Source organism: Chiloscyllium punctatum, chromosome 6 (genome assembly GCF_047496795.1).
Source record: "Chiloscyllium punctatum isolate Juve2018m chromosome 6, sChiPun1.3, whole genome shotgun sequence".
Classification (NCBI taxonomy): Eukaryota; Metazoa; Chordata; class Chondrichthyes; order Orectolobiformes; family Hemiscylliidae; genus Chiloscyllium; species Chiloscyllium punctatum.
In genome coordinates, this window is record NC_092744.1 from 30,756,449 (window position 1) to 30,782,318 (window position 25,870).

General features: G+C 41.0%; 1 protein-coding gene across 1 annotated transcript; it reads left to right on the forward strand.

Moving 5' to 3' along the window:
• The first annotated feature begins 294 nt into the window (after positions 1 to 294).
• LOC140478831 (alpha-2-HS-glycoprotein) lies at positions 295 to 24,412 on the forward strand. Its single transcript, XM_072572283.1, has 7 exons — positions 295 to 609; positions 4,228 to 4,338; positions 8,250 to 8,337; positions 16,121 to 16,287; positions 18,964 to 19,059; positions 22,262 to 22,348; positions 23,785 to 24,412. The coding sequence occupies exons 1-7, from the start codon at positions 406 to 408 to the stop codon at positions 24,109 to 24,111; spliced, it is 1,080 nt and encodes a 359-aa protein (XP_072428384.1). The 5' UTR covers positions 295 to 405; the 3' UTR covers positions 24,112 to 24,412.
• The last annotated feature ends 1,458 nt before the right edge of the window (positions 24,413 to 25,870 follow it).

Here is a 25,870-nt window from a genome sequence, read left to right on the forward strand (position 1 = left end):
AGGGCCTGTACTGCGCTGTATTTTTCTATGTTCTATGTTCTATATTGAAAAAAGATATTTCTTCAATGTTTAGTTGAACCAATGTAGTGTGTGGCACTTGCTGTAATTTTGTAATTTTCCTCTTGTCAGAGTGGCCTTCATTGCAACATTTGTTCTGATTCTAACAAGACTGATCTTATCTTTGATTTCACAATCAGTATTGTCATTTTGCAATTGTTTATTCTGGGCCATGTGACATTTTTACACTGATTCCTCCCCAGACCCAGAGGATTTAAAGCTGTCTGCGATATGGATTTTCACTGTCAGTTCTGTCGGTCTCATGCTGTGTGACGAGTCATCTCTGCTGCATTAGACTTGGTTAGAAGTGTCAGAATTTTAAAGTGCCAGTGTAGCTTCCCAAAAAAAATGAAGTTATTTCTTGCTTTTACAGTCTGTCTGCAGCTGTTTACATCTTGGACTACAGCTTTAGACAATTATGTTGCAGTACCATGCAATGGTCAGGGAGTGCTAGCTTTGGCGGAACTGACAGTTGATCACATCAATAAAGAACGGACACATGGATACAAGTTTAGCCTGGACAGAATAGAAAATGTACAGGAACTGAAGGAGGTATGTATGAAAGCAAAGATGGTTGACTGACGTAAGTTACAAATTGGTGGCACGGTGGCTTAGTGGTTAGCACTGCTGCCTCCTAGCACCAGGGTTCCAGGTTCAATTCTAGCCTTGGGTGACTGTCTGTGGGGAGTTTGCACATTCTCCCTGTGTCTGTGTGGGTGTGTTCTGGTTTCCTCCCACAGGTCAAGTGAATTGACCATGTTAAATTGCCCATAGTGTTAGGTGCATTAGTTAGAGGGAAATGGGTCTGGGTGGATTACTCTTCAGAGGGTCAGTGTGGACTAGTTAGGCTGAAGGGCCTGTTTCCACACTGTTGGTAATCTAATCTACGAATTGAGTACTGTCTTATTGGGCAGAAATTCTAGTTCTCTGACACACCGAGACAGGATGCGCTTCAGAACTGGATAGAGAGAGGTGGCAGTGGGTGGACAGCTTGCAAGATTAAGGTAGTAGGGAATATTCACTAAGAAAGAGGTGGCACAGCGGCTCAGTGGTTAGTTCTGCTGCTTCACAGTGCGAGAGATGTGGGTTCGATTCCAGCCTCGGGCGATTGTGTGGAGTTTGCACATTCTCTCTGTATATGCATGGGCTTCCTCCCACAATCCAAAGATGTGCGGGTTAGGTGAATTGGACATGCTAAATTGTCCATAATGTTCAGGGGTGTGTAGGTTAGGTGCATTAGTCAGAAATAAATGTAAAGTAATAGGTTAGGGGAATGGGTCTGAATGGGTTACTCTTCAGAGTTTGGTGTGGACTTATTGGACCAAATGGCCAGTTTCCACACTGTAGGAATTCTATGAAAATAGCAGGAACACTTGGAAGTGGGTGCACTGGAGCTATACGTTTAAGTATAATCAATGAGTCAGACCTGTCAGTGACATGCATGGGCTTTACTGACTTTTCCTTCTGTGGAAAAAACCTAAATTGATTTTGCAAAGAGTTAGAGGGCACTGCTGACCCTTCAAACCACAGAAATAGAATGGAATGTATCCATTGATTATTCTTGGCTCCAGCCATCAGCTGATATTGATTGGATATTGCTTGTCCAACATTGGTTGGACAAATGTCAGCCAGTTCAGACCTAAAATCTTGCTCTTGACAGAATAAGACTCTAATTTTAAGATTTAAGTTAACAGTGCACCGTCTGCAGATGGCTGAGTGGAGCCATCTATTCAGAAGATGCCAGTGGTCCAGAGATAACTGTGGGGTATACCATGTAGTGAGTTCTACTACATCATTTTATGGTCACATGGTAATTTTCATGCAGATAGGATGGGTCTCCAAATTCAACCCACTCTGGCACAAGATGCAGGACAATGCCAAATAACTCAAACAGGGGGCTGAACTTTACCTGTCCTCTTGGTAATGGACTGGGATGAAGTGGGGATCCTCATGGGGGAGTACTGGGTTTGGGGTGGTGTACCTGTCATCTTCCTGTCATTAGGCTCTCCTCCACTAGAGGCCATGGCTGAAGTTTCATCAGTTTCAGGCCGACTTACTGCTCCAGGTGGAGAACAACAGGTACATCTTAGTGCCCTCTCAATAACTTTGTCAGCAGTGAGCAGTCCCCTGTGAAACAGCATTGCCAGCTCTTACCTACACCCTCGCCCTTGATAGGGCTTGCCTGAGTCCCCAGATCCCACTTGCCTGGTTGGAAGGGTAGACTTCCTCCAAGGTGGACCCTTTTTCCAGGTGTTATCCCACTGCTTTCAATTGGCTCTAGAGGTCAAACAGCCATCCTCAAATCAACAAGTAACATTGTGGCAGAAAGGACTAGGCCAGGTTAAACACCCTAGGCAAAAGTGGGTATTGCAGATTCTGGACATTAGAGTCAAGATTAGAGTAGTGCTGGAAAAACACAGCAGGTCAGGCAGCATCCAAGAAGCAGAAAAATCAATGTTGTGGGCAAAAGCCCTTCATCAGGAATGAGGCTGGGAGCCTTGGAGTGGAGAGGTAAGTGGGGGAGGGGTGGGGCTAGGGAGAAGGTAGCTGAAAGTGCAATTGATGGATGGAGGTAGGGTAAAGGTGATAGGTCAGAGAGGAGGGTGGAATGAATAGGTGGGAAGGAAGATGGACAGGTAGGACAGGTCATGAGAGCGGTACTGAGCTGGAAGGTTGGAACTGGAGTAAGGTGGTGGGGGGGAAGGGAAATGAGGAAACTGGTGAAGTCCACATTGATGCCATGGATTTGAAGGGCTCCAAGGCGGAAGATGAGGCATTCTTCCTCCAGGCATCAGGTGATGGAGTGGCAGTAGAGGAGGCCACTGGTGTGGACTTATTGGACAAAATGACCTGTTTCCACACTGTAGGACCTGCATGTCTTCGACAGAGTGGGAGGGGGAGTCGAAATGTTTGGCCACGGAGCGATGGGGTTGATTTGTGTGGGTGTCCCGGATATGTTCTCTGAAGTGATCTGTGAGTAGGGGTCCAGTCTCCCCAATGCAGAGGAGACCACATGGGGAGCAATGGATACAATAAATAACATGTGGAAGTGCAGGTAAAGCTTTGATGGATGTGAATGACTCCTTTGGGGCCTTGGACAGAGGTGAGAGGGTGAGGTAGGGGAGGTATGGGCATAGGTTTTGCAATTCCTATGGTGGCAGTGGGAGGTATTTTCCTGCTCCTCGGATGCTGCCTGACCTGCTGTGCTTTTCCAGCACTACTTTAATCCAGGCTAAATACCCTGTAAATGTGTGTAAGCATCATGATGCACTGTTATTCTGTTCCTCTTCATTGCAATTTTGGAAGTACACCAATTTTTCCCTCCCGTTGATTTGAATGATTACAGCTTCCATCTAGTGTTAACCAGTCCCTTGAAGCTCTAGTGGAGGAGTTGGGAAAGGTCATTCAAATACAGAGTCATCCTGCAGATTAATACTCAGAAGGCAGTGGGAGTCTCTAGCCATGTAGTAATGTATTGGCCTGAATCCCTCAGTCTTCAGTGCTGTTCTTTGTCCTATGTATATATTTTGCTGAAACATTTCTGTCCCTGCATCAATGTTCCTTTCTACTATGGTTTCCCTGGGTGACAGTGTCATTTTGTGCTGTCTACCTTCTAATTTCTTACTTCATCAAAGTTTTCCCTCACTCAGAGAAGCAGATTTGGTGACATGCAATGAGCTGCTGACAATGGAGACCTTGTGGTTCACCTGTGATGAAAGTTTTCTTTCTGCTGGAGTCTAAAATGGTCTTGTTGCTACTTTAAGCAACTCTGTCTCTGCATCAGCCAGCTGCTTTTGTTTCCTGCCTGCTTTTTAATACGTATTCTGAGTCTGTCAACTGGAAGACAGACTCTCACCCAACTCTTAGATCTGCAGTTACAGAGGACAGTGTGCTTTTGCTTCATAGCAAGGCATGAGTTTAGATGGGGTGGCTGATCATCCAGAAGTAAAAACAAAACAGCTGAAATGAGGAAAAAGTGAGTGAGCCACTTGTAAATAATGAAATGTAACGTGGAATATCTGAACTATTTTTATCAATGTTCTTGAACAAACTGAATTATATAAGTACTTGTACTCTCCCACAGTGAATTATTCTACAATGCACTGTAATCTGAAAACATTTTAACATCCTTATTCCATGTTAAATGTGAAACAAATATTTGCTTTACAGGCAAATGGGACCAGCACCTATTTTTTGGACATTGATCTTCGAGAGACAAAGTGCTATGTGCTGAACCCAAAGGCACTCAATGATTGTGAAATTCGATCGTTCAAGGAAACTGTGAGTATTCTTCCCTTCAACACAAATCAAAGGATCAAAGTCTTACTTAAAATTTTAGAAATGTATAACTTATATGATGTGGATTGCTCTGGGAAATGGTTATTGGATTGCAAGCAAGATGGGGAGAGGGCTCTTCTTTCTCTGTGATTGAACTATGGGAAGCCCCCAAATGTAAAATTCCCTCTGGGCAAATGCAAACGAGAAAAAAACAGACAATTTGTTCACTAAAAACTTTTTTAAATCTCTCACTCTGTATCTGGTGTATCATCCAGTTTAAAATAAATTGTTTCATACTGATGTTAAAGTTATGCTAGTCATAGCACATCTAGTTTACAATGTTCAACATAAGCAAAAGGTTGGAAAAACATCCAGAGTATGTACAAAGGCCATTGAATTATCAGCCTTTGCAAAACAGAGTGGAGCAGGGTAAAGATAGTAGGGGGAGTGAAGATGAATTATTTTCTTGATGATAAAAATTGGGATTGATAACAGCAAGAAGCTGAAGAAATAATGGCACCATCATTTAAACTTATGTTGTGATTTCTGGCCAACCCGATCAGAAATTTAACTAGGTGGCAACACTTACATGCAATGGGAATGCAAAAACAGGAGCTAAATATATTATAAATAGGGATACGAATAGGGATCAAATGATACTTAGCTTCCTGGCATTTAGTATGTTTTAAGGTCAGAAGTAAAGGATGTGAACTTGCAGTCTAGCCAGCAATTATAAGCAAGGAAATCACTTACCAAAAGCTAGGATCTGATTCCAACAAGATCATACCCTGTTTTAGACTGATTACATTGTTTTTATGAGCAGAAGGTGATTCCTTTCCTGCTATTCTTCACATACATTCATCTGGAGTGACTTGGCTATTCACTCAATTGTTGGCTCTGTGGTCTTGCAAGGTAGAATTCTTACCAATTGAGAACTGATGTGAACTCTGCTAAAAGTCAGCTGAGGCCCAAAATCAAGCAGGGATTAATTATTTTAATTTACCAGGGTGGGCTTTTTTAGCAGCTCAAGGTGATTTCATTTTTATTTGAGGTGAGAACCTCTAAATCATCATTGTAGGTAGCAGTGGTCAACCCCAAAGATATAAAGCACTTACTCTGCTAGAATTTGGAATAGGGCCTGCACCTTGTACAAGCTAGGTAAGGGAACAGGACACGCTGGTGCTCATATTGTTCAACAGACAAGCTTTGATATCGCAAATTAAAGGACAATGAACATTCATGAAGAATATAGTTGAGTTTTTGCTTTGTAGGAAAGTATGTGGGCCAAATGTTCCAATAAAAGTTGGATTCAAAGTTATATGCCTACCTTTCAATGTCTTCAGTGCTGGAGATTCCTGGATAGGGGCCTCCTGATATGAATATGTCTAAGTATTTACAAATCTAGCAGTGATGAAAACTTTCCTAGAAATGATGTCTGATTTTTGCAGCAGTCAATGTGCAGTGTTGTGTACCTGAGATGCCCAGCCACCCACTCTGACAGTGAAAGGCCACATATGTAAAGTTAAATTTGAGGTCAGGGAAGCAATTATTTAAGGCATAAGGGTGTTAAAGAGAGAGAGTTTAAGGTACCAGGTGTGTGAAGGCTGTAGTGTCCCAGGTTGGTGAGGTTGGGTGGGTAGGGTGCAATTTGCAATGGTTTAGCATGTCAGATACGTGAGGGATGGCTGTGAAGCAGGTGAGTAGTATGCTAGGTGTTTGGGGGTCACTGCTGTGTGAGAGGGGTGCCATGTGGGTGAGTGCGTAGGATGCCAGACTGGTGAGATTCCAGTTGGGTGATATAGGTAGGGTCTCAGGTGCATAGGATGCCAGTGTGCCAGTAAGTGAATGAGTGCTGGAGTAGGTTTGGAGGTAAAAACAATGACTGCAGATGCTGGAAACCAGATTCTGGATTAGTGGTGCTGGAAGAGCACAGCAGTTCAGGCAGCATCCAAGGAGCAGCGAAATCAACGTTTCGGGCAAAAGCCCTTCATCGGGAATAAAGGCAGAGAGCCTGAAGCGTGGAGAGATAAGCTAGAGGAGGGTGGGGGTGGGGAGAAAGTAGTATGTCAGTAGGTGAGTGGGGGAGGGGATGAAGGTGAGAGGTCAGGGAGGAGAGGGTGGAGTGGATAGGTGGAAAAGGAGATAGGCAGGTAGGACAAGTCACGGGGACAGTGCTGAGCTGAAACTTTGGAACTGGGGTGAGGTGGGGGAAGGGGAAATGAGGAAACTGTTGAAGTCCACATTGATGCCCTGGGGTTGAAGTGTTCCGAGGCGGAAGATGAGGCGTTCTTCCTCCAGGCGTCTGGTGGTGAGGGAGCGGCGGTGAAGGAGGCCCAGGACCTCCATGTCCTCGACAGAGTGGGAGGGGGAGTTGAAATGTTGGGCCACGGGGCGGTGTAGTTGATTGGTGCGTGTGTCCCGAAGATGTTCCCTAAAATGCTCTGCTAGGAGGCGTCCAGTCTCCCCAATGTAGAGGAGACTGCATCGGGAGCAACAGATACAATAAATGATATTGGTGGATGTGCAGGTAAAACTTTGATAAATGTGGAAGGCTCCTTTAGGGCCTTGGATAGAGGTGAGGGAGGAGGTGTGGGCGCAGGTTTTACAGTCCCTGTGGTGGCAGGGGAAGGTGCCAGGATGGGAGGGTGGGTTGTAGGGGGGCGTGGACCTGACCAGGTAGTCACGGAGGGAACGGTCTTTGCAGAAGGCAGAAAGGGGTGGGGAGGGAAATATATCCCTGGTGGTGGGGTCTTTTTGGAGGTAGCGGAAATGTCAGCGGATGATTTGGTTTATGCGAAGGTTGGTAGGGTGGAAGGTGAGCACCAGGGGCGTTCTGTCCTTGTTACAGTTGGAGGGGTGGGGTCTGAGGGCGGAGGTGCGGGATGTGGACGAGATGTGTTGGAGGGCATCTTTAACTACGTGGGAAGGGAAATTGTGGTATCTAAAGAAGGAGGCCATCTGGTGTGTTCTGTGGTGGAACTGGTCCTCCTGGGAGCAGATACAGTGGAGACGGAGGAATTGGGAATACGGGATGGCATTTTTGCAAGAGGTAGGGTGGGAAGAGGTGTAATCCAGGTAACTGTGGGAGTCGGTGGCTTTGTAAAAAATGTCAGTGTCAAGTCGGTCGTCATTAATGGAGATGGAGAGGTCCAGGAAGGGGAGGGAGGTGTCAGAGATGGTCCAGGTAAATTTAAGGTCAGGGTGGAATGTGTTGGTGAAGTTGATGAATTGCTCAATCTCCTCGCGGGAGCACGAGGTGGCGCCAATGCAGTCATCAATGTAGCAGAGGAAGAGGTGGGGACTGGTGCCAGTGTAATTATGGAAGATCAACTGTTCTACGTAGCCAACAAAGAGACAGGCATAGCTGGGGCCCATCCGTGTGCCCATGGCTACTGTCAGGTCCAGCAGCCTGGGGGAGTATTGCCAAGAGTCTCCAGGGTGCGCAAGAGGTCAGGGGAGATGTTGATCCACTCTCAGCTGCCTCTTTCCTTCACATGAATCAATAAACTGATATTGCTGCTGTTGTGGCAACAGCAAATGGTTTATTGTCAGACATCAACATTGAAAAACAGAACAATAAGGAAAATCCATACACAATATTCCTGTATCTAAAATCTGTGTAACGTTAGCATGCAAACATTATATATGTGAATATTAAAATTCTTTGCTGGTTGTTAACACCTTTATTAATATACCAGATGTAGAAATACCAAATGAACTAGTTAAATATTCATATGCTAATACTTAAAATTCTAATTTATAACCTTAGCTGTTAAAGTAAGACTCACAACCCAATTACCCTGAGATAATCTAACATCATGGACTTTCCCAGTAATTCATCGAGTAGGCTTATTTAATATATTCTACACTCATTTAAAATAACTAAACCCATTTTGTTTTCATTGTCACCTTAGAAAGTAGAAGGGGATTGTAAGGTGCTCATCGAGACCAAATCTGGAGTTCCTGGTCACGTGAAAGGCTACAAGTGTGAAATATCTCCAGGTATTTACTTTTTGCTGAATTGACACATGATCATACAATTCAGAACTGCGTTGTGCTGCAAGAAAAAAAACATGTGGCTATATGTCAAATGTAAGTTTGTTTTTCTTAGTGAAAGGTTACCAGTTGCAAGACACTAGGCTACAAATGCTTGATGGTTCTATTAAGTGAATTTTGATTTAGGTTTTTGATGATTAAAAAGAAAACTGCTTACTTTTACTGACTTTAGTAGGTGTGCTGAAGTGTACAGGTTAATTCCTACAGGATGAGTGTTGTAATGACACGACAATAGAAAATGTCCTCAGAATCAGCTTTGAACTGGAATTCAGAGTCATTTATAAAGCTGAAATAGTGTAGGGAGGCCAGGACATCTGATAATCGGACAATGTTACTGGGGAATGGAATACAGCAGAGTGAGGAAACCCAGGTTTACTGATCAGGAACTGGATGTCCTTGTGGAAGCAGTCAGGGAGAGGAGCAACATTCTGTATGAGATTACTGGCCATTGCACTCCCTCAGACATATCTGATGCAACAAAATTGTGTAGAAATGTTACAATCAACGAGTGCATTGCCCATGATCTGCAAGATTGGAAAAGCCAACAGGAAGATTTGGCCTGACCTTTAAGAAATTTGATAAGGTAAGGCAACGATACTGAGCTAAACCACAAACCATGCCCCAAACACTTGTGCAAGAAAGTCATGTGCTAACAATGTGATCCCTTAATGTGAGAAGCTGTGTTAAGTACCTCTACCATAAACATTTTGTTTGAATGAAGGTCCTTAGGGCACGTTTTGTAGTTCCAGTTGGGGAAATACATGTCAATCCGTAAGCATAGCAATAATCTTTAAAGGATTTCACACAACAAAAATATGTCCCCAATTTATTGGATTCTGCATTGTTTAAAAATCTGCACAAGTATACGGCATTTCAATTTTGTCATACTGTACCACTATGCCTTTAATTGGCAAGAAAAGGCATGACTAAGAGTTAACAAATGATTAAACCCCTTAAAATCATTGCCAGCAGTGCATTGAGGAGATGCAGTGTAACTGGAATTTCCTTGATTTCAGGGTTTATGTCATACTGTTCAGGATATGTCATGTCATTCTGCTAACCAATTATCATCACTGGCAGATTCAATGGGAACATTATATTTGGAAGTAGTACTCAAAGATGGCTGTTTGTAACAACATGTTAACATCTTGCTCTCTTCTTTCTTAGGATGCATTTCAAACTGCTGTCACTGCCAGTATCTCTGAGCAAGTCAGTGTCTAATGGCATCATTACCACCTCTGCTAATCACCAGCTCATCTGCACAAACCATTGAGGATCTAGATAGCAAGATGGAGAGGTAATGCAGTTGAGTTGCAGGGCTGGTGAGGAAAAGCAAAGTGGTAAAAGCTGCTGTAGGCCAAACCCCTGTTAGACAAAGCTCTAGAATGGGTCTTGGCCTCTATTCCTTGGGATTTTAGGCATTATTAAGTTTGGTCAGAAAGGTGTTTTGAGTAGGATCAATATAAGTCACTTATGTTGATGTAACTCACATGCTTAAAAATCTGTGAAACAAAATGGAGATGTATTCTACCTCCAATCACTCAGAACAGCTGTAGAATTTGTCTGGGAGCCTATCACAGTTCTTGCGGCATCTGCAGCAGGATCCCGAGTAGCTTACGTTGCTGACATAGAAGCTGCATCTATCATCAATCTTTCACAGCCATTTTAGAAGTCTTGGCCTTCAATCTTAAAGATCCTGTCATGACCAGCTTCAATGTGTTAGCATGTTGCACAGAAACAACATTGAGACAGAGATTCATAGACCCCTCAGTAATCCAAAGTTCTGTTCTCAAACAGATCAGTGGACAAACTGAGGGATTAACCTGCAGCAGAAGCAGGCTTGAAGTGAACCAGACAATTTCACATCCAGTCCACCAAACATCAATGCACAAGTGATGGTACATTTGGCAGAAAGTTAGCAATTCAGTTGCCACAACATTGCACATGACTAATTCAGATCACACTCATTACAACACAAATCACAAAGAGATATAAGATTTCCAGAATTTCTCCCTATAGCCAACAGCATACACTATTAACATTTCATTTGTTCATATGCTCTATGATGCACATTTGAGATGTGACCAACCAATTGTAACCACACACACAAAAAATGAAATAACGCATGAAATCATGCTAGCAAAATTCTCTGAATTGCACAGTGGATTGAATAGTTATGATGTGCTGAACTGAACGTAAGATAGTGAGAGGTTCATGGTAGTTGTTTATAGTGATGCATGAACTGAGCAAAAGCTGACATTATAAGGTATTTGACATGATAAGGTATCTTGTTCATTGCTAGTTTAGCAGCTCATTGTAAACTTTACCTTTTTAATTTACTAAGGCTTTGACATCTAGTTCTTGCATTTGCTTGTCTGAAACAATTATTCATCAGATCCTTGCCTGGGGCTTTATTATGCAGGATACTCCATGATTAATCAGACTTTTGAAGATACACTTTAACATTCTAAAGTTACAATCAATAGACTTTTTGATTGGAGCTCCCTCCATGCTCACTGGATGGGTGTAATGAGCCTTGGTTACAGTAGGACAATATTTCAATATATTTCCTCTTCAAATAAAGTTAGCTTGGACCAATAGAACAGTTCATTACCAGATTAGGGCATCACTGGCTAGGCTAGCATTTATTGTTTATCCCTAATTGCGCAGAGGGCTGTTAATCACATTGCTGTGGATCGGCAGTCACATGTAGACCAGACCAGGTAAGGATGGCAGTTTCCTTCCCTGAAGGAGATTAGTTAAGCAGATGGGTTTTCCCTACAATCGTCAGTGCATTCACAGTCTTCATTAAATTCTTAATTGTAGATTTTTAACTGAATTCTAATTCCACCATACTCAAAATGGGGGTCCCAGAACCTGGGTCTCAAGATTAATAGTCCAGTGATAATACCACTTAGGCCATTGCCTCCCTAGATGATTCCATAAAATGAAGGTGTTATAGAATCAACTTGGAAAATATCTCTTGAAATTTCGAAACCAAAAGCAAAATACTATGGATGCAGGATATCTGAGACATAAACAGGAATCACAAAATGCTGGAAAGGCAGCATCTGGGAAAAGATGCCTCCAGGTCGATTAGTATTTCTATCATTTTTGTTTTTGTTTTGTCGGCATTATTTCATGCCTCTGGCTGGCATTTAAAAGAATGGATTCTTTTTCATAGATGGGGAAGCATTATATGTTGCCAGCAGAATTGTAACATAAATTCAGTCATTGATCTCTTGAACTCTAGGAAACTGGCTGACCTGTAAAATTATGTTGTCTTATGATGCTGTTATTGAACAGGAAATGTTGTAATTGCTGACCATGTTTAATAATACATACAAATTCCTGAATAGTGCTTTAGGTAACATTTCAAATAAACCTGGCCATATTCGGGTGAAACAGTGGTTGATACTGCTGCCTCACAGCACTAGGGACCTGGGTTCCATTCCAGCCTTGTGCAGCTGTCTGTGTGGAGTTTGCACATTCTCCCTGTGTCTGTGTGGGTTTCCTCCACATGCTCCCACAATCCAAAGATGTACAGGTTAGGTGGATTAGCCATGGTAAAATGGGGTCTGGGTTTGGGTGGGATGCCGTTTGGAGGGTCAGTGCAAAACTTAGTGGGCCAAATGGCATCGTTCTATGCTGTAGGGATTCTATATTCAGTAAGGAGTCAGGTGCATCAAAACTGAGAACCATGTGATGACTTTGGCAGTTAACTGCTTTCTAAACATTTGGATGCTTCACTTCCTGGAAGGGATGGTCAGGATCTTTCACAGCTTCTTTGATAAATTCAGCCAATTTAGACTGAATAAAATTCTATTATTTCCATTCTCTTTGCCTGTGATGATAAATCCAGTTTATTGCTTAACTGCCTTTTGTATCTTTTGTTGTTCCATTTCCTCCAACTACAGTCCTAGTAGAATATTCTGAAAATGAGGAATGGGAACTTTCTATCAGAGTATCTTCACTCTATGGACCACATTGGTTTGTGATGAGAAACCACCTCCTTATCACTTTGCCCAATGGCAAATAGGGATAGCAGTAAATATTGACCTTACTGACAATGTGCATATTCCAAGAATAAATGTTTTTTAGTCAATAGAAGTCTAAATTTCTATGAAGTGTTCTGTTGAAAAGTGCACGTGTATAGACAGAGTTGGATCTGCTAATTCTTCCTCCTATGAACAAAAGAACCTCCCAATCTTACTGTTCAGACACAAGTGTGAAGGTTGATGATGCGATGCTATTATGAGTCCTTCATAACTTCCCTGTTGCATCCACTTTTTCAAGAATACTGTTTGGAAATCATAAGAGTCTATAGTGCTATTAGTTGTTAATCATTAGAGAACCAAATCTGTCATCTCTCCTTAATGATCAATGATTAATGATCAAAATCTGGTTGGCGAAAATAATTATTGGGTTAGATTTTTGACTTTGCCACCAGACTGAAACACGAAGGAACATTTCACATCGCCTTTATAGAAATATAAAAATATTGCCGATGCTGGATTTTTGAAATGGGAGCAAAAGTGTTGGAAAAGTAACTCTTCCACAGGTGCTTGGTTGTTTTATGTTTCCATCTTGCCAACATAGTGACCTTTCTGTCCTTACCCTGATCCAGTGTTTCAGTGCAGCCCCATGGATGCTTGATGCACAACAGCTCACCTTTTGACTTGACACTCTACAGTGTTCTGGACTCAATGTTGAGTCTAATAATTTGAGATTAGAACCACTGCTTCTGTCTTCTTTCTTTTTTTTTTCTTCTTTTTCTTTGTTTTGCTGGATTGATCTTATCATGTTTGTTTACTTTCCTTCATGTTATTAAAATCCTTTTTTGTAAAGGTATTTGCTTCATATGGACTTAAGTATTTTTAAAATTTACTCTCCCAATTGCCACATGTTTTGGTTGTTGCATCATGAAATCTCTTAAATAATTTAACTGGCCTCCACCCAATCATGGAACTACTCATAATTGTTCCTCCTGCCTCTTCTCCCACTTCCACTGACTTGAAAACTCTTACATTTCTATCTTCCTCTAAATCCGAATAAAATGTCGTTAACCTAAAACATTAACTCTGTTTCTTTCCATAGATGCTTCCTGAGTTCTTTTGTCTTTATCCAAACCCCTGATTTTAATTGCATTGACTGCTGGGTGTGAAGTGTGGATGGTGACCTTTTAAAAGCACTTAAAACAGCACATTGCTTTTGAGTCTTCACTGCCTGTCCCTTACAGCCCCAAATAACAATTACTTTTGAAGTTATTCAAGAAAGAGGGTGTCCCTTCAGATGAATAGATCTGAAACAGTTCAAATAAATTAACTGAGGATATGATTTGGAGATGCCGGTGTTGGACTGGGGTCTACAAAGTTAAAAGTCACACAAGACCAGGCTATAGTCCAACAGGTTTAATTGGAAGCACTAGCTTTTGGAGCGCCGTTCCTTCATCAGGTGGTTGTCAACCTGAAGGAGCGGCTCTCCAAAAACTAGTGCTTCCAATTAAACCTGTTAGACTATAACCTGGTCTTGTGTGTTTTTTAACTGAGGATATACTTCTAAAGATCCATGGGCAGCTAGTCGTGAAACAACTGCTCAGAAAGATTTATGTTTGATAAAATGCTGGTGAATGAATCTAAACCTAATTTTATGGAAATAATGTTTACACAATGATTGCTGTTGAGAATGCTTAGAAGTAGCAGGATTAAGTTATTGAAACATGAGAAAATGTTTTAAACATACTTAGATAGGGAAAGTTAAAAATCACATAATACTAGATTATAGTCCAACAAGTTTAATTGGAAGCACTAGCTTTCGGAGCGCCGCTCCTTCATCAGGTGGTTGTGGAGCACACAATTGTAAGACATAAAATGTATAGCAAAACTATACAGTGTGATGTAACTGAAATTATATATTGAAAAATAGCTTGATTGTTTGCTGAGTGTCTCACCCATTGGAATGACCATGTTAGTTTCATTTCTTTCATATGGAAATCACAAAATCTTTTTAAAAAGTTACATTTTCAGGTTAACTGTAACAATTGGTGTCAGCCAGATAAGATGTTGAAGGTGTTAGCACCTGTGTTCCCTGTCTATGCCATAATGTTTAGTCTGATTCTCATCTAAAAAGTGAGTTAACAGTCTTCCATAGATTCATGCAGTTTTTGAGCAAAGTACAATGTAACTCTGCAAGTACAAATTTACCCCACAAACTTAAATGTGTATGTGTGCATGTGGGTTTTTGTATGTGTGTGTGTATCTGTCTGTCTGGGGTGGGGGTTGTGAGTGTGAGAGAAAGTGTATATATGTGTGTGTGAGTGCAAAGTGTCTAAGTAAGTCTGTGAGAGGATGTACATGTGAGTGTGGGAGTGTGTGTGTCTGTAGGAGTGTGTGTGTGTTTGTGTCTGGGGTTGGGTGATATGAGTGTCAGTGAGAGAGAGTGTGTGTGTGTGAGTGTAAAGTTGTCTAAGTCTGTGAGAGGATACGTGTGAGAGTGTGGGAGTAGGTAGGGAAATGTGTTATCTAATATGAAGCTAACCTAAAAAGATCAGGAGGGTACCATATTCAATTGCTACTCTAGATTATGTTATTTGATCTCATTTGGGCTTGGAAACAGGAATTACTTGGGCTCAGTAATGAGTACGGAAAGAGTCTTCCACTCTTTTGCTGACTCATCCCAGTGAAAGTATCAGTTCTCAGCCGATGTGAGTCAGAGTCATAGAGGTTTACAGCACAGAGAAAAAGTCCCTTCAGCTCATCAAGGCTGCACCAGTCCAAAACAACCATCTAACTATTCTAATCCCATTTTCCAACACTTGGCCCATAGCCTTTATGCCTTGGATTTGTGTATCTAAATTTTCTCAAATGTTACAAGGTTTTCTGCCACCATCACCCTTACCAGCAGTGAATTCCAGATTCTCATCATCCTCTTGGTGAAAATAAAAGTTCTCACATCCCCTCTGAACCTCCGGCCCCTTACTTTAAATCTATGTCCTCCTGATCATTGATCCTTGTTCGAAGGGAAAAAGTTCCTTCCTGTCTCCGCTACCTTTGCATTTTATATTTTTACATATCCCAATCATACTCCTTTCAGTCTCCTCTACTCTAAGGAAAACAGACCCAGCCTATGCAACCTTGCTTCATAACTAAAACTCTCCAGCCCAAACAACAGTCTCTCTAGTGCAATCACATCCCTCCTATAATATGGATTGCAGAACTGCACACAATACTCTAGCGGTGGCCTAACCAAATTTTTAAACAGTTCCAGCATAACCTCCCTACTCTTAAATTCTGTGCCTCGACTAATAAAGGCAAGTATTCCATATGCCTTCCTAAGCACTTTATCTATCTGTCCCACCACCATAAGGGATCGGTGGACATGCACACCAAGATCCATCTGATCCTCAGTTCTTCCTCGGGCCCTACTATATGGTCTTGCCTTATTTGTCCTGCCCAGTGCATCACCTCATACTTATCCAGATTGAATTCCATTTACCACAAATCAGTCCATCTGATCAGCCCATCTATATCCCCCTACATTCTAAAGCAAAATCCAAAGTGATGATAAATCGCTTGTCCCAAAACCTGTTTGCCTTAATGACGTTAATTCTTAAGACTGACTCTTTGGAAGAGGTATTGAATGATCATGATATGAAGTCATGGTATCACTCTCTTTAGTGATTGTAACAAAAAAAGACCAAGTTAAATATAAATCTTGTAATGTTTTGCAGATTCAGCGCATGATGTTACTGAAAAATGTCCTGACTGTGCACACCTAATGCTTACAAATAGCACTGCAGCTCAACATGCCGTGGAAGTTTCACTTAATAAGTTCAATCAAGAGAGCAACAATCAACACAAATTTGTACTTCATGAAATAACACGAGCTTCCTCAAAGGTTAGTTAACAGTTTGATTTTTTTGTTCAGTAACTTTTATCTTTAGATCTCCAAGTTTTCACACGTTTACTGCTGGAAAACTAAATATAAGACCCATGAGACCAATGCAGCCACTCCAATAAGGCCAACCACAAGGAGATTCTGTTAACACTGAAATATCCTCTTGATTTTAATTTCCATTAGCCTTCATAAAGATGGATTGGCATAGATTAGATTATAAATTGCATTGAATGGGAACTGCACCTATCGCGCACAAAAACATGCACTTCCGAAGTTCATGGGCTCTCTATTAGAAACTCTTGCATAATACAAAATTTCTTATTAGAGGCAACAGGTTGGCAAATAAGGCAAATAAGAGTTTGCCACATCCTAATTAATCTTTCATCAGTAGCTGGAGATGTACAAGAATGATCTATAATTTTCTGATATTACTTAAAGTGATAATATGTCCTATCTTCACTCCAGGAACTAACAATGTTACTGAGACAATGTTAAGTTATTACATGCTTTAGTGAAACTGTAACCCATGAGGCATTGTACTGTTCTATTCTGTCTCCCTTTTAAAGTTTGTAAATAGAATCAACTAAGATTTGGCAAACACAGCAGTATATTAATATTTAACAGTTAAACTTTTCTTTGAATCATTACTGCAACATCAAATACAGATTTTTAAGGAGCTCTCCTTCAGAATAAATAATAAACAGCTAATAGAGCACAGAATGGGTTGAATTTTTAACTTGTTGCCCAGGAATAAAACTGACATTGCATTCCAATGGAAAAGTTTCTGTCAGTTTTACATTTGGGCAGCAAGTGAATACTCTATCACTGTGACCTGAGATTATCTGGTTTTGGTATTGGAATGACTCAATAGACCCCAGTATCCCTTCACCGAGTCACCTTTTATTTACACATGGAGAGTCCTTGACACTGATCCAGCTTCCTCAGAACCAGCTCTTAGAGTGAGCAAAATCTCTGACACTCCTGTTTTTATCTGTCAGCCAGGTTCCCTGATTGGGGCTGTTAATCTGGTCCAATCAGGGAACAAATATTCTATGAGGTCCACTCTGCTGACTTTGTTACAATCACTGCAGTTTGATCTGAAGCAAGAACATTTCAGCTTACCCAGATCTCCAGGACTAGTGGAAAATGTTTGTTAAAGCTTCTTTTCCCAATTACCACTTTGGCAATTCCCAATAGGAACCACAATGGGTGAATGGGATTCAACTCTGATAATGTAATCCCCCATCATGATTAAATTGCTTGCACATTTTTGAGGCACTGAAGGCAATAAAAACTCATGGAACTGAACACAGGACAGGTAACTGCTTTCAGAAAAGGAGACTGTAAGACCATAAAGGCATAAAATCATAAAACCATAAGAAATAGGAACAGGAGTAGGCCATTTGGCCCTTTGAGCCTTCTGTACCATTCAATCGGATCAAGGCTAATCCACAATTCCTCACATCCACTTTCCTGCCATTTCTCCACAACCTTTGACCACCCACACTACTGAACAAGAATCTATCGAGAAAAAGAGCAAAGAACTGTAGATGTTGGAAATATGAAACGAAAACAGAAATGGCTGGAGAAACTTAGTAAGTTTGGCAGCATCTATGGATAGAAAGCAGAGTTGACTCTTCTTTTGAATCTCTCAAGAATCTTCTTCAAGAACTGATCTATCTTAGCCTTGAATATACACAGGGACTCTTTTCATGCCACAACTCTCTGTGGCAAGGAATTCCAAAGAAATTCCTCCTCATCTCAGTCTTAAATGAGCACCCCTTTATTCTGAGACTATTCCCTCTGGTCTTATATTCTCCCATGAGGGGAAACATCCTCTCAGCATTTACCCTGTTAAGCTGCTTTTTGTTTCAATGAGATCACCTATCATTATTCTAAACTCAGTATGTAGAGTCCCAACTTGCTTACTCTTTGCTCACAACACCTCCATATCCCTTCATATCAGGGGTCACCTTAGTGAACCTTCTCTGAACTGCCTCCTGTGAAATATCCTCCTTTAAATAAGGGAACCGAAACTGTCCCCAGTACTTAAAGGTGGTCACACCAGCACCATGTGCTGCCATATACTCCAACCTCCTTGAAATAAGGGCTGACATTCTATTAAGCATCTTAATTACCTGCTGCACCTGTGTGCTAACTTTTGGTGTTTTGTTTGAAATGTGGGACATTTACAAACATCGAGTAATCAGAACACAATGCATTTTATTGTGGGATATGAGCCTGAATTCATCCCACACTGATACAAAAGGCCAATATGAAATTAATTCAGATGGTCCAGTGACTTTCTAATGTGTGTGAGATTATAGCATAATGTTTCCCATTATCCTTAGTTTAGCATTAACTGACAATGACTTGGGAATCTCATTAATAGAAATATCACAGTGCTAGTTTTTTCTTTTGGGGAAATGATTGTTATTAGCTTAACATAGTCTTATCATTTCTTCCACTGTTAGCTAATGCAGTTCAATGGTATAGCTGAAGTTTCACAATCTCACCAATTTATCATGTTGTTTATTTGCAGGGCGGGTGCACAAAGTATTTCAAATCTGTTTTGCTTTCAGCTGATCCTGGCAAGATTTTGAATCTGCAAATTCGTGAAAAGCAAATTGATTCATATAAACATTTCCTAAGAACATTATTGTGATTATGTTTCAGGGACTGGGGACTCCGGTGTTGGTGGAATATGTCATTCGGGAGACACCCTGTCGGAAGGACAGTGAGATATGTCCACTGATTGCCATTGTAAATCCTGTGAGTATATTGCAGCCAAAACAGTAAATAATGGAGATTACGACACAGATTATAATCAAATCATAGTAGGTTGATAGTTTATAGGTAAAATAATGAAGGTATCTGGTGGGGCTTTGGTGGCAAAGTGGGAGTGTCCCAACCTAGAGGTGTGTCACACGGTGGTTCATCTGTGGAATGAACTGCCAGAGGAAGTGGTATATGCAGGTGAAGTTACAATATTTAAAAGACATTTGGATAGGTATGTGAATAGGAAAGGTTTAGAGGGGTTTGGACCAAATGCAGGCAAATGGGACTAGATTCAGTTGGGAACTTGGTTCCCATGGATAAGTTGAGCTGAAGGATTGTTTCCATGCTGTATGACTCTGAGTCTCTGAGCCTTTATGGCCACTCCAATTCAGTTTCTAGTCAGTAGTAATCCCTAATCCCCAGAATATTGATAGTTTTTGCTTCATACTACATGCTTACTACATTATGTTACTGATGAATCATCTGATTAAGAAATCACAGTCATTCCCATAGATAGGTATAGAGGGTAGGATTTGTTTGCATTATTTTTAAACTACTCTGTGGAATTTCAGTGAAGGAGATCCAGCTAGAATTGATTTTGAATTGACATTTGTAATAATAAGGTTAGATGACATGGAATACAGGGAGAACTAGCCATTCAGATACAGAACTGGCTTGAAGGTAGGATTCAGACGGTGGTGGTGAAAGGTTGCTTTTCAGATTGGAGGCCTGTGACCAGTGGTGTGCCACAAGGATTAGTGCTGGGTCCATCACTTTTTTTCATTTATGTAAATGGATGCGAACATAGGAGAATTAGATGACATCAAAATTGGAAGTGTAATAGACAACAAAAGAAGATACCTCAGAATAGAACATGACCTTGCTCAGATGGGCCAATGGGCTGAGGAGTGGCAGCTGGATTTTAATTAAGATAAATGTGAAGTCCTGCACTTTGGAAAGGCAAATCAGAGCAAGACTTATACAGTTAACAGTAAGGTCCTGAGGAGTGTTGCTGAACAAAGAGACCTTGGAATGAAGGTTCATGGTTCCTTGAAAGTAGAGCCCCAAATAGACAGGATAGTGAAGAAAGCATTTGGTATGCTTGCCTTTATTGGTCAGTGCATTGAGGATAGGAGTTGGGAGGTCAAGAACCAAGAACAAAGGAGATCATAGCACAGGAACAGGCCCTTTGGCCCTCCAAGCCTGTGCTGATCCAAATTATCTAACTAAACCTGTTGCCTTCTTTCTAAGGGTCTGTACCCCTCTGCTCCCTGCCCATTCCTGTATCTATCTAAGTACATCTTAACTTACACTCTTCCTTTAGGACGTCTCTCGTCTTTGTCCATGAGTATTCTAAAACTTAAGGAATTGTGATCACTATTCCCAAAGTAATCCACTACTGAAACTTCAACCACCTGGCTTGGCTCATTCCCCAACACCAGGTCCAGTCTGGCCCCTTCCCGAGTTGGACTATCTACATGCTGCTTACAAATTCTGCTCTATCTAAACCTCTAACATTAACTGAATCCTAGTCAATGTTGGGAAAGTTAAAATCTCCTATCACCACCACCCTGTTGCTTCTACAACTTTCCATAATCTGTTTACATATTTGTACCTCTTGCTGTTGGGAGGCTTATAGTACAGCCCCAACATTGTTACTGCACCCTTTCTATTTCTGAGCTCTGCCCATATTGCCTCACTGCTTGAGTCCTCCATAGTGCCCTCCTTCAGCACAGCTGTGATATCTTCTCTGACCAGTAATGTAACTCCTCTAACCCCTTTTACCACCCTCTCTTTCCCACCTGAGGCATCAATATCCTGGGGTATTCATTTGCCAATCATGCCCTTCCATCAAACAAATTGCATATTCCTGCTGTACAGGACATTGGTTAGGTCACTTGTGGAATACTGTGTTCAATTCTGGTCTCCTTGCTATAGCAAGAATGTTGTGAAACTTGAAATGGTTCAGAAAAGATTTACAAGGATGTTGCCAGAGTCGGATGATTTTGGGTTATACAGACAGGCTGATTAGATCGGGACTATCTTCCTTGGAGTGTCAGAGGCTGAGGGATGACCTTAGTTTATAAGATCATGAGGGACATGGATAGGGTAAATAGATAAGGTATTTTCTGCAGAGTAGAGGAGTCTAAAACTAGAGAGCATAGGTTTAAGGTGAGAGGGGAAAGATTTCAAAGGAACCTGGATGAGTTGGAGCGGAGGGTCTGTTTCCATTATGCCAGTTCTAATAATCTGTGAGTCTAAGTTTTAATTCACATTTGCAACAAGTGGTGAAATATATGAAAATCATTTTTCATGTTAAAATTAGAACTGGTCCATTTAATGATGATGACAGCCATACAACATGGAAGCAGACCCTTTGGTCCAACCAGTCCACGCCAAACATATTCCCAAATTAAACAAGCCCCATCTGCCTGCTCCTGGCCCTCTCACTCCAAACCTCTCCTATTCACCCACTTATCCAAATGTCTCTTGAATATTGTAACTATGCCTGCATCCATCACTTTCTCAAGAAGTTCATTCCACTCATGTACTGCCCTCTGTGTAAAAATATTGCCCGTAACATCTTTTTAAATCTCTCTTCCCTCAGTTTAAAATGTGCTGCCTAGTCTTGAAGTCCTTCATTTAGGAAAAAGACAACTACCATAATTCCTAATTATGTCCCTCATGATTTTATAAACTTCTATAATGTCACCTCTCAACCTCCTGCACTCCAGTGAAAATTATCCCAGCCTATCCAGCCTTTCTTTATAACTCAAACCTTCCATATCCGGCAACATCCTGGTAAATTTCTTTTGAACCCTCTCCAGCTTCATAACATTTTAGAAAACATTGTAAATGTTTCCTGGAGATTTTGACTGTTAAATCTGTGAAAAGCCCATGTAGTTTAGGATCAAGACAGTAATATTATGATCACTTTGTCTGTAGTGGGTAACTTTCACACATGAGCAAGAGTTGGATGCAGAATTAAAACATTGCTATCAAGAAATTCCAATTCATGTTTCCTGCAAAAAAAGCCCTCTCCAACATCCTTGGATATAGAGTTATCCCTCAGATTTCAACATTCTTTTTTTTATCCTGGTTTAGCCCTGACAGGCATAAAGCTTGCAAAGTAAAAACAAGTTAGCACTGTTAAACAATTGATGATTAAAGATTTTTCCGTTTTACTTTATTGTAGACTTTTGGATTCTGTGTATCAACTGTCACTCCTGTCAATTCCACTCAAGAGACAATTGTCGAAATCTGTGAGCTCTTCCACACAAAGGTATTCCTTAACCTTGAGTGTTAAGCATATACTACAGATAGATGCTAATATTGGCACAGTATTACAGATATAGAGCCATATTTAAATCTACATTATGTTATCTGCAGCAATAATGTTATCTATAATATTTGCCCCTATTTAACATTGTTCATTGTACCCAAGTCATCACACGACAGAACAAATACACTGTACTTTGGAGGTGGTACAATACAGATAATTATCTTGTTATATAAAACATGTCATATGATCTATTGAGTAAATAATTCTATTAACGATTTAATTGAATTGATTGATTGAAATGATAAAAGATTTGATAAACCAGATACTGAGTAGATGTTTCCCCAGGGAATCCAAAAGAAGCGACACATGCTAAAAGCTAAAGCTAAGCCATTCAGGATGCACATGTGCTTAAGAATTAGTTAGGTGTTAAGTGAACTGAAATTCTCAACACTGAAGTTGACAGATTCTGACCATGTTAGGTGAAGAAAGGTTGTGAATTAACACTGGGCAATTGGACTTCAGATACTTATTGGGCATAGACATATTGAACACTAGAATAAGATCAAGACATCACTGGGCTACTTGCCTATTCTGGAGGAGCAGATGATAGTCTCTTATTAAAAACCTTCTTCTGAAAAGTCCAAAGGAAAAGCTGTGAGCCTAATCATTGCAAAGCAATCCTGGCTTGATATGGCCCCTTCCTCTTTTAACTGCTCTACTTCTATACAGGTTTTAGCAACTCTGCCACTAAATAATGCTGAGTTGTTCTAGGGTTCTGTACAAAGACACATTTGGAAAGTGATTTTCTGGCTTCAGGGAGTGGGCCACACATGACTCACAATTATTGACTTCATCAGGACCAATTACAGATCAGACTAGAATATGGCATTCGTGGCAGGCAGCTACATGGGTGCTAAGCAACAGTTACCAATATAATTCAGACATTTTATTTGAGTTGACCATAGCTACCATGCCAGTCAAATTTTTTTCCCCAATAGGAGATTCATAGAATCATGCATTTGACCACGAGGATGCAGGATAATGACAAGCACTACAGAGGTTGAAGAGTAAACCACACAGACATCATAAATTATGTAATGCTGGCCCATATTCTACCCAGGATGCTATCATTACACTTTTTGAAAAACTTAGAGTATCATAGCACAATGGAAGCCAGTCGTCCACAAAAGTGAATCCTCTATAATACATTATTTTTGACATGATTTCCATGTTAAAAAACCTTGCATGTATGTTCTGTACACCATATATTTAAGTGACTCTTAAAACAATATTTGGACATTGAGAAAAATATGGTGTTTCAAAAACTAAAATGCTCGAATTTTCTCAAATTCTGACTCCATGAAAAATGTATGAGCTATGACGTTTTAAAAAATAATTTAAAGCTACAATGTAACTCCAATATTGTGACATTGCAGGCAACAGAGGCTGTTGCAACTATAGCAGAACCAGAAGGGAAAGGTGATGCTGCACCCGTGGTAAAAGAGGAAGGAGGCAGCGAGGCTCCTGGTACTGATGCTGATGACGGAGTAGAACATGTTTCTCCAGTTCCAAATAACGCATCTGCTTCTATAATAGTAGAAAAATCTGACAGTATTCCTAAGCGGAAACGATCTATTCAAGACTCTTCAGAATCCTCTGAAGAAACGCTTGCGAGCACTGGGGCACAAATTATTCACTTCCCTGACCTACCTGAAGATCCAACAACATGTCCAACAAAACACAAGTACCCTGAGGATCAGTGAATAGATTTGATACCCTCTGTCATTCCATTCTTCGCAACATTGTGCAATATTTTCTAGATAGTTAATTAAATCAAAAGCAGAAAAATGAAACACTAGATTTACTGTATACCTTATGGAGAAATTTACAATAATAAAATCTTAATGTAAAATGTAGATCGGGAAGCACAATTGAATTAAGTGTCATAATGTAGCAGCATCATTTCGAAGACATCTAACCACTGTGGTTTTGTAAATCCTTTTCTGTTGTCTGATTTTGCTACATTTTATGTGCAATTAAATGTGTTTAGAATTGGCAAACTAATATTGTTTCATGCATTGTTGTGAAGTAAACACCTCGCTGTCGTCATGAATATGTCAAGATGAAAGGGATGACTTTCATGGCATCGCGATGTGCCAGTGAAGTCTTTTAGAACTGGAGTCACTGTAGGAGGGAAAAGGAAATGGGGCAGCCAAATTGTTTACAGAAAGATCTCACAAACAACAATGCACCAATTGCCAAATCATCTAATTTTTAGTGACACTGATTATGGATACAAATTGGTCAGGACACAGTAGCAGTTTTCCACCCTGCTCCAAAACTGTCTTAGGGAAGGTGTCAGCAGTGGGGACAGGATTTTGTGCCAAGAGTATGCAGGGGGAAGCAGATTATGATGTCAACCCATGTGTAATGTGGAATTAATGCCCTCTCTTAAATAAACATGACAGAATATGTGTTCTTATAGGCTCATTCCCCCACAGTACTGGTTGATGTAAATACTAATGATATAGAGAGAAAAGGGAATGTGAGAATGGGGGCAAAATTGGAAAGCAGATTAAGAAGGGAATTATCTTTGGTTTACTACTTGAGCCATGTGCTAATTGTCACAGGGTCGCAATGATTAAAGAGATAAATGTGTGAGTATCACAGAGATGTGGTTCCAAGTGGATCAGGGCAAGGAACTAAATATCCAGAGATACATGTCCTATCAAAAGGGCAGGCAAATGGTCAGAACGGGTGGTGTTGCCATTTTGTTAAGAAATTAAATTTAATCATTAGCAAGAAGTGATACAGAGTCAAAATCTTTGTGGATGGAGTTGAGGAATTGCAAAGGGAAAAAGACCCTGATGGGAGTTATGTACAAGCCTCCTAGCTGTGCTCAGGATATGGGGCAGAACATAAATCAGGACATTAAAAAATGCGTAACAAAGTCGCAATCACAATTAGAGTCAAAAAGTGTGGCGCTAGAAAAGCGGAAAAGCACAGCAGGTCAGGCAGCATCTGAGGAGCAAGAGAGTTGATAGTTTGGGTATAAGTCCTTCATCAGGAATATGGAGGGGGAAAGGGGCTGAGAAATAAACGGGGAGAGGGGGTGGGGCTGGGGAAAATGTGGTTGGCAAGGTGATAGGTGGATGCATGTGAGGGGGGGTAATAGTGATAGACTGGTGGGAGGGTGAAGTGGATAAGTGGGAAGGAAGATGGACAGGTAGGATAGGTCAAGAGGGTGATGCTGAGTTGGAAGGTTGGATCTGGGATGAGGTGGGCAAGGGAAATTTGGAAACTGGTAAAGTCGATGTTGATGCCATGTGGTTGAAGGGGCCCAAGGCAGAGGATTTGGCGCTCTTCCTCCATTTGTCAGGTGGCTTGGATTTGGCAGGGGGAGGAGCCCCAGGACTTGCATGTTCTTGGGGAATGGGAGGGGGAGTTGAAATGGTCGGCCACAGGGCGGTTATTTGGTGCTTGTGTCCCAGAGATGTCCCTTGAAATGCTCCACGAGTTGGC

Coding starts and splice junctions, on each gene's coding strand:
- LOC140478831 (XM_072572283.1), top strand. CDS start 406: ATGAAGTTATTTCTTGCTTTTACAGTCTGTCTGCAGCTGTTTACATCT. Junction 610..4,227: donor ATGTACAGGAACTGAAGGAG/GTATGTATGAAA, acceptor TTTGCTTTACAG/GCAAATGGGACCAGCACCTA. Junction 8,338..16,120: donor CAAGTGTGAAATATCTCCAG/GTATTTACTTTT, acceptor AATGTTTTGCAG/ATTCAGCGCATGATGTTACT.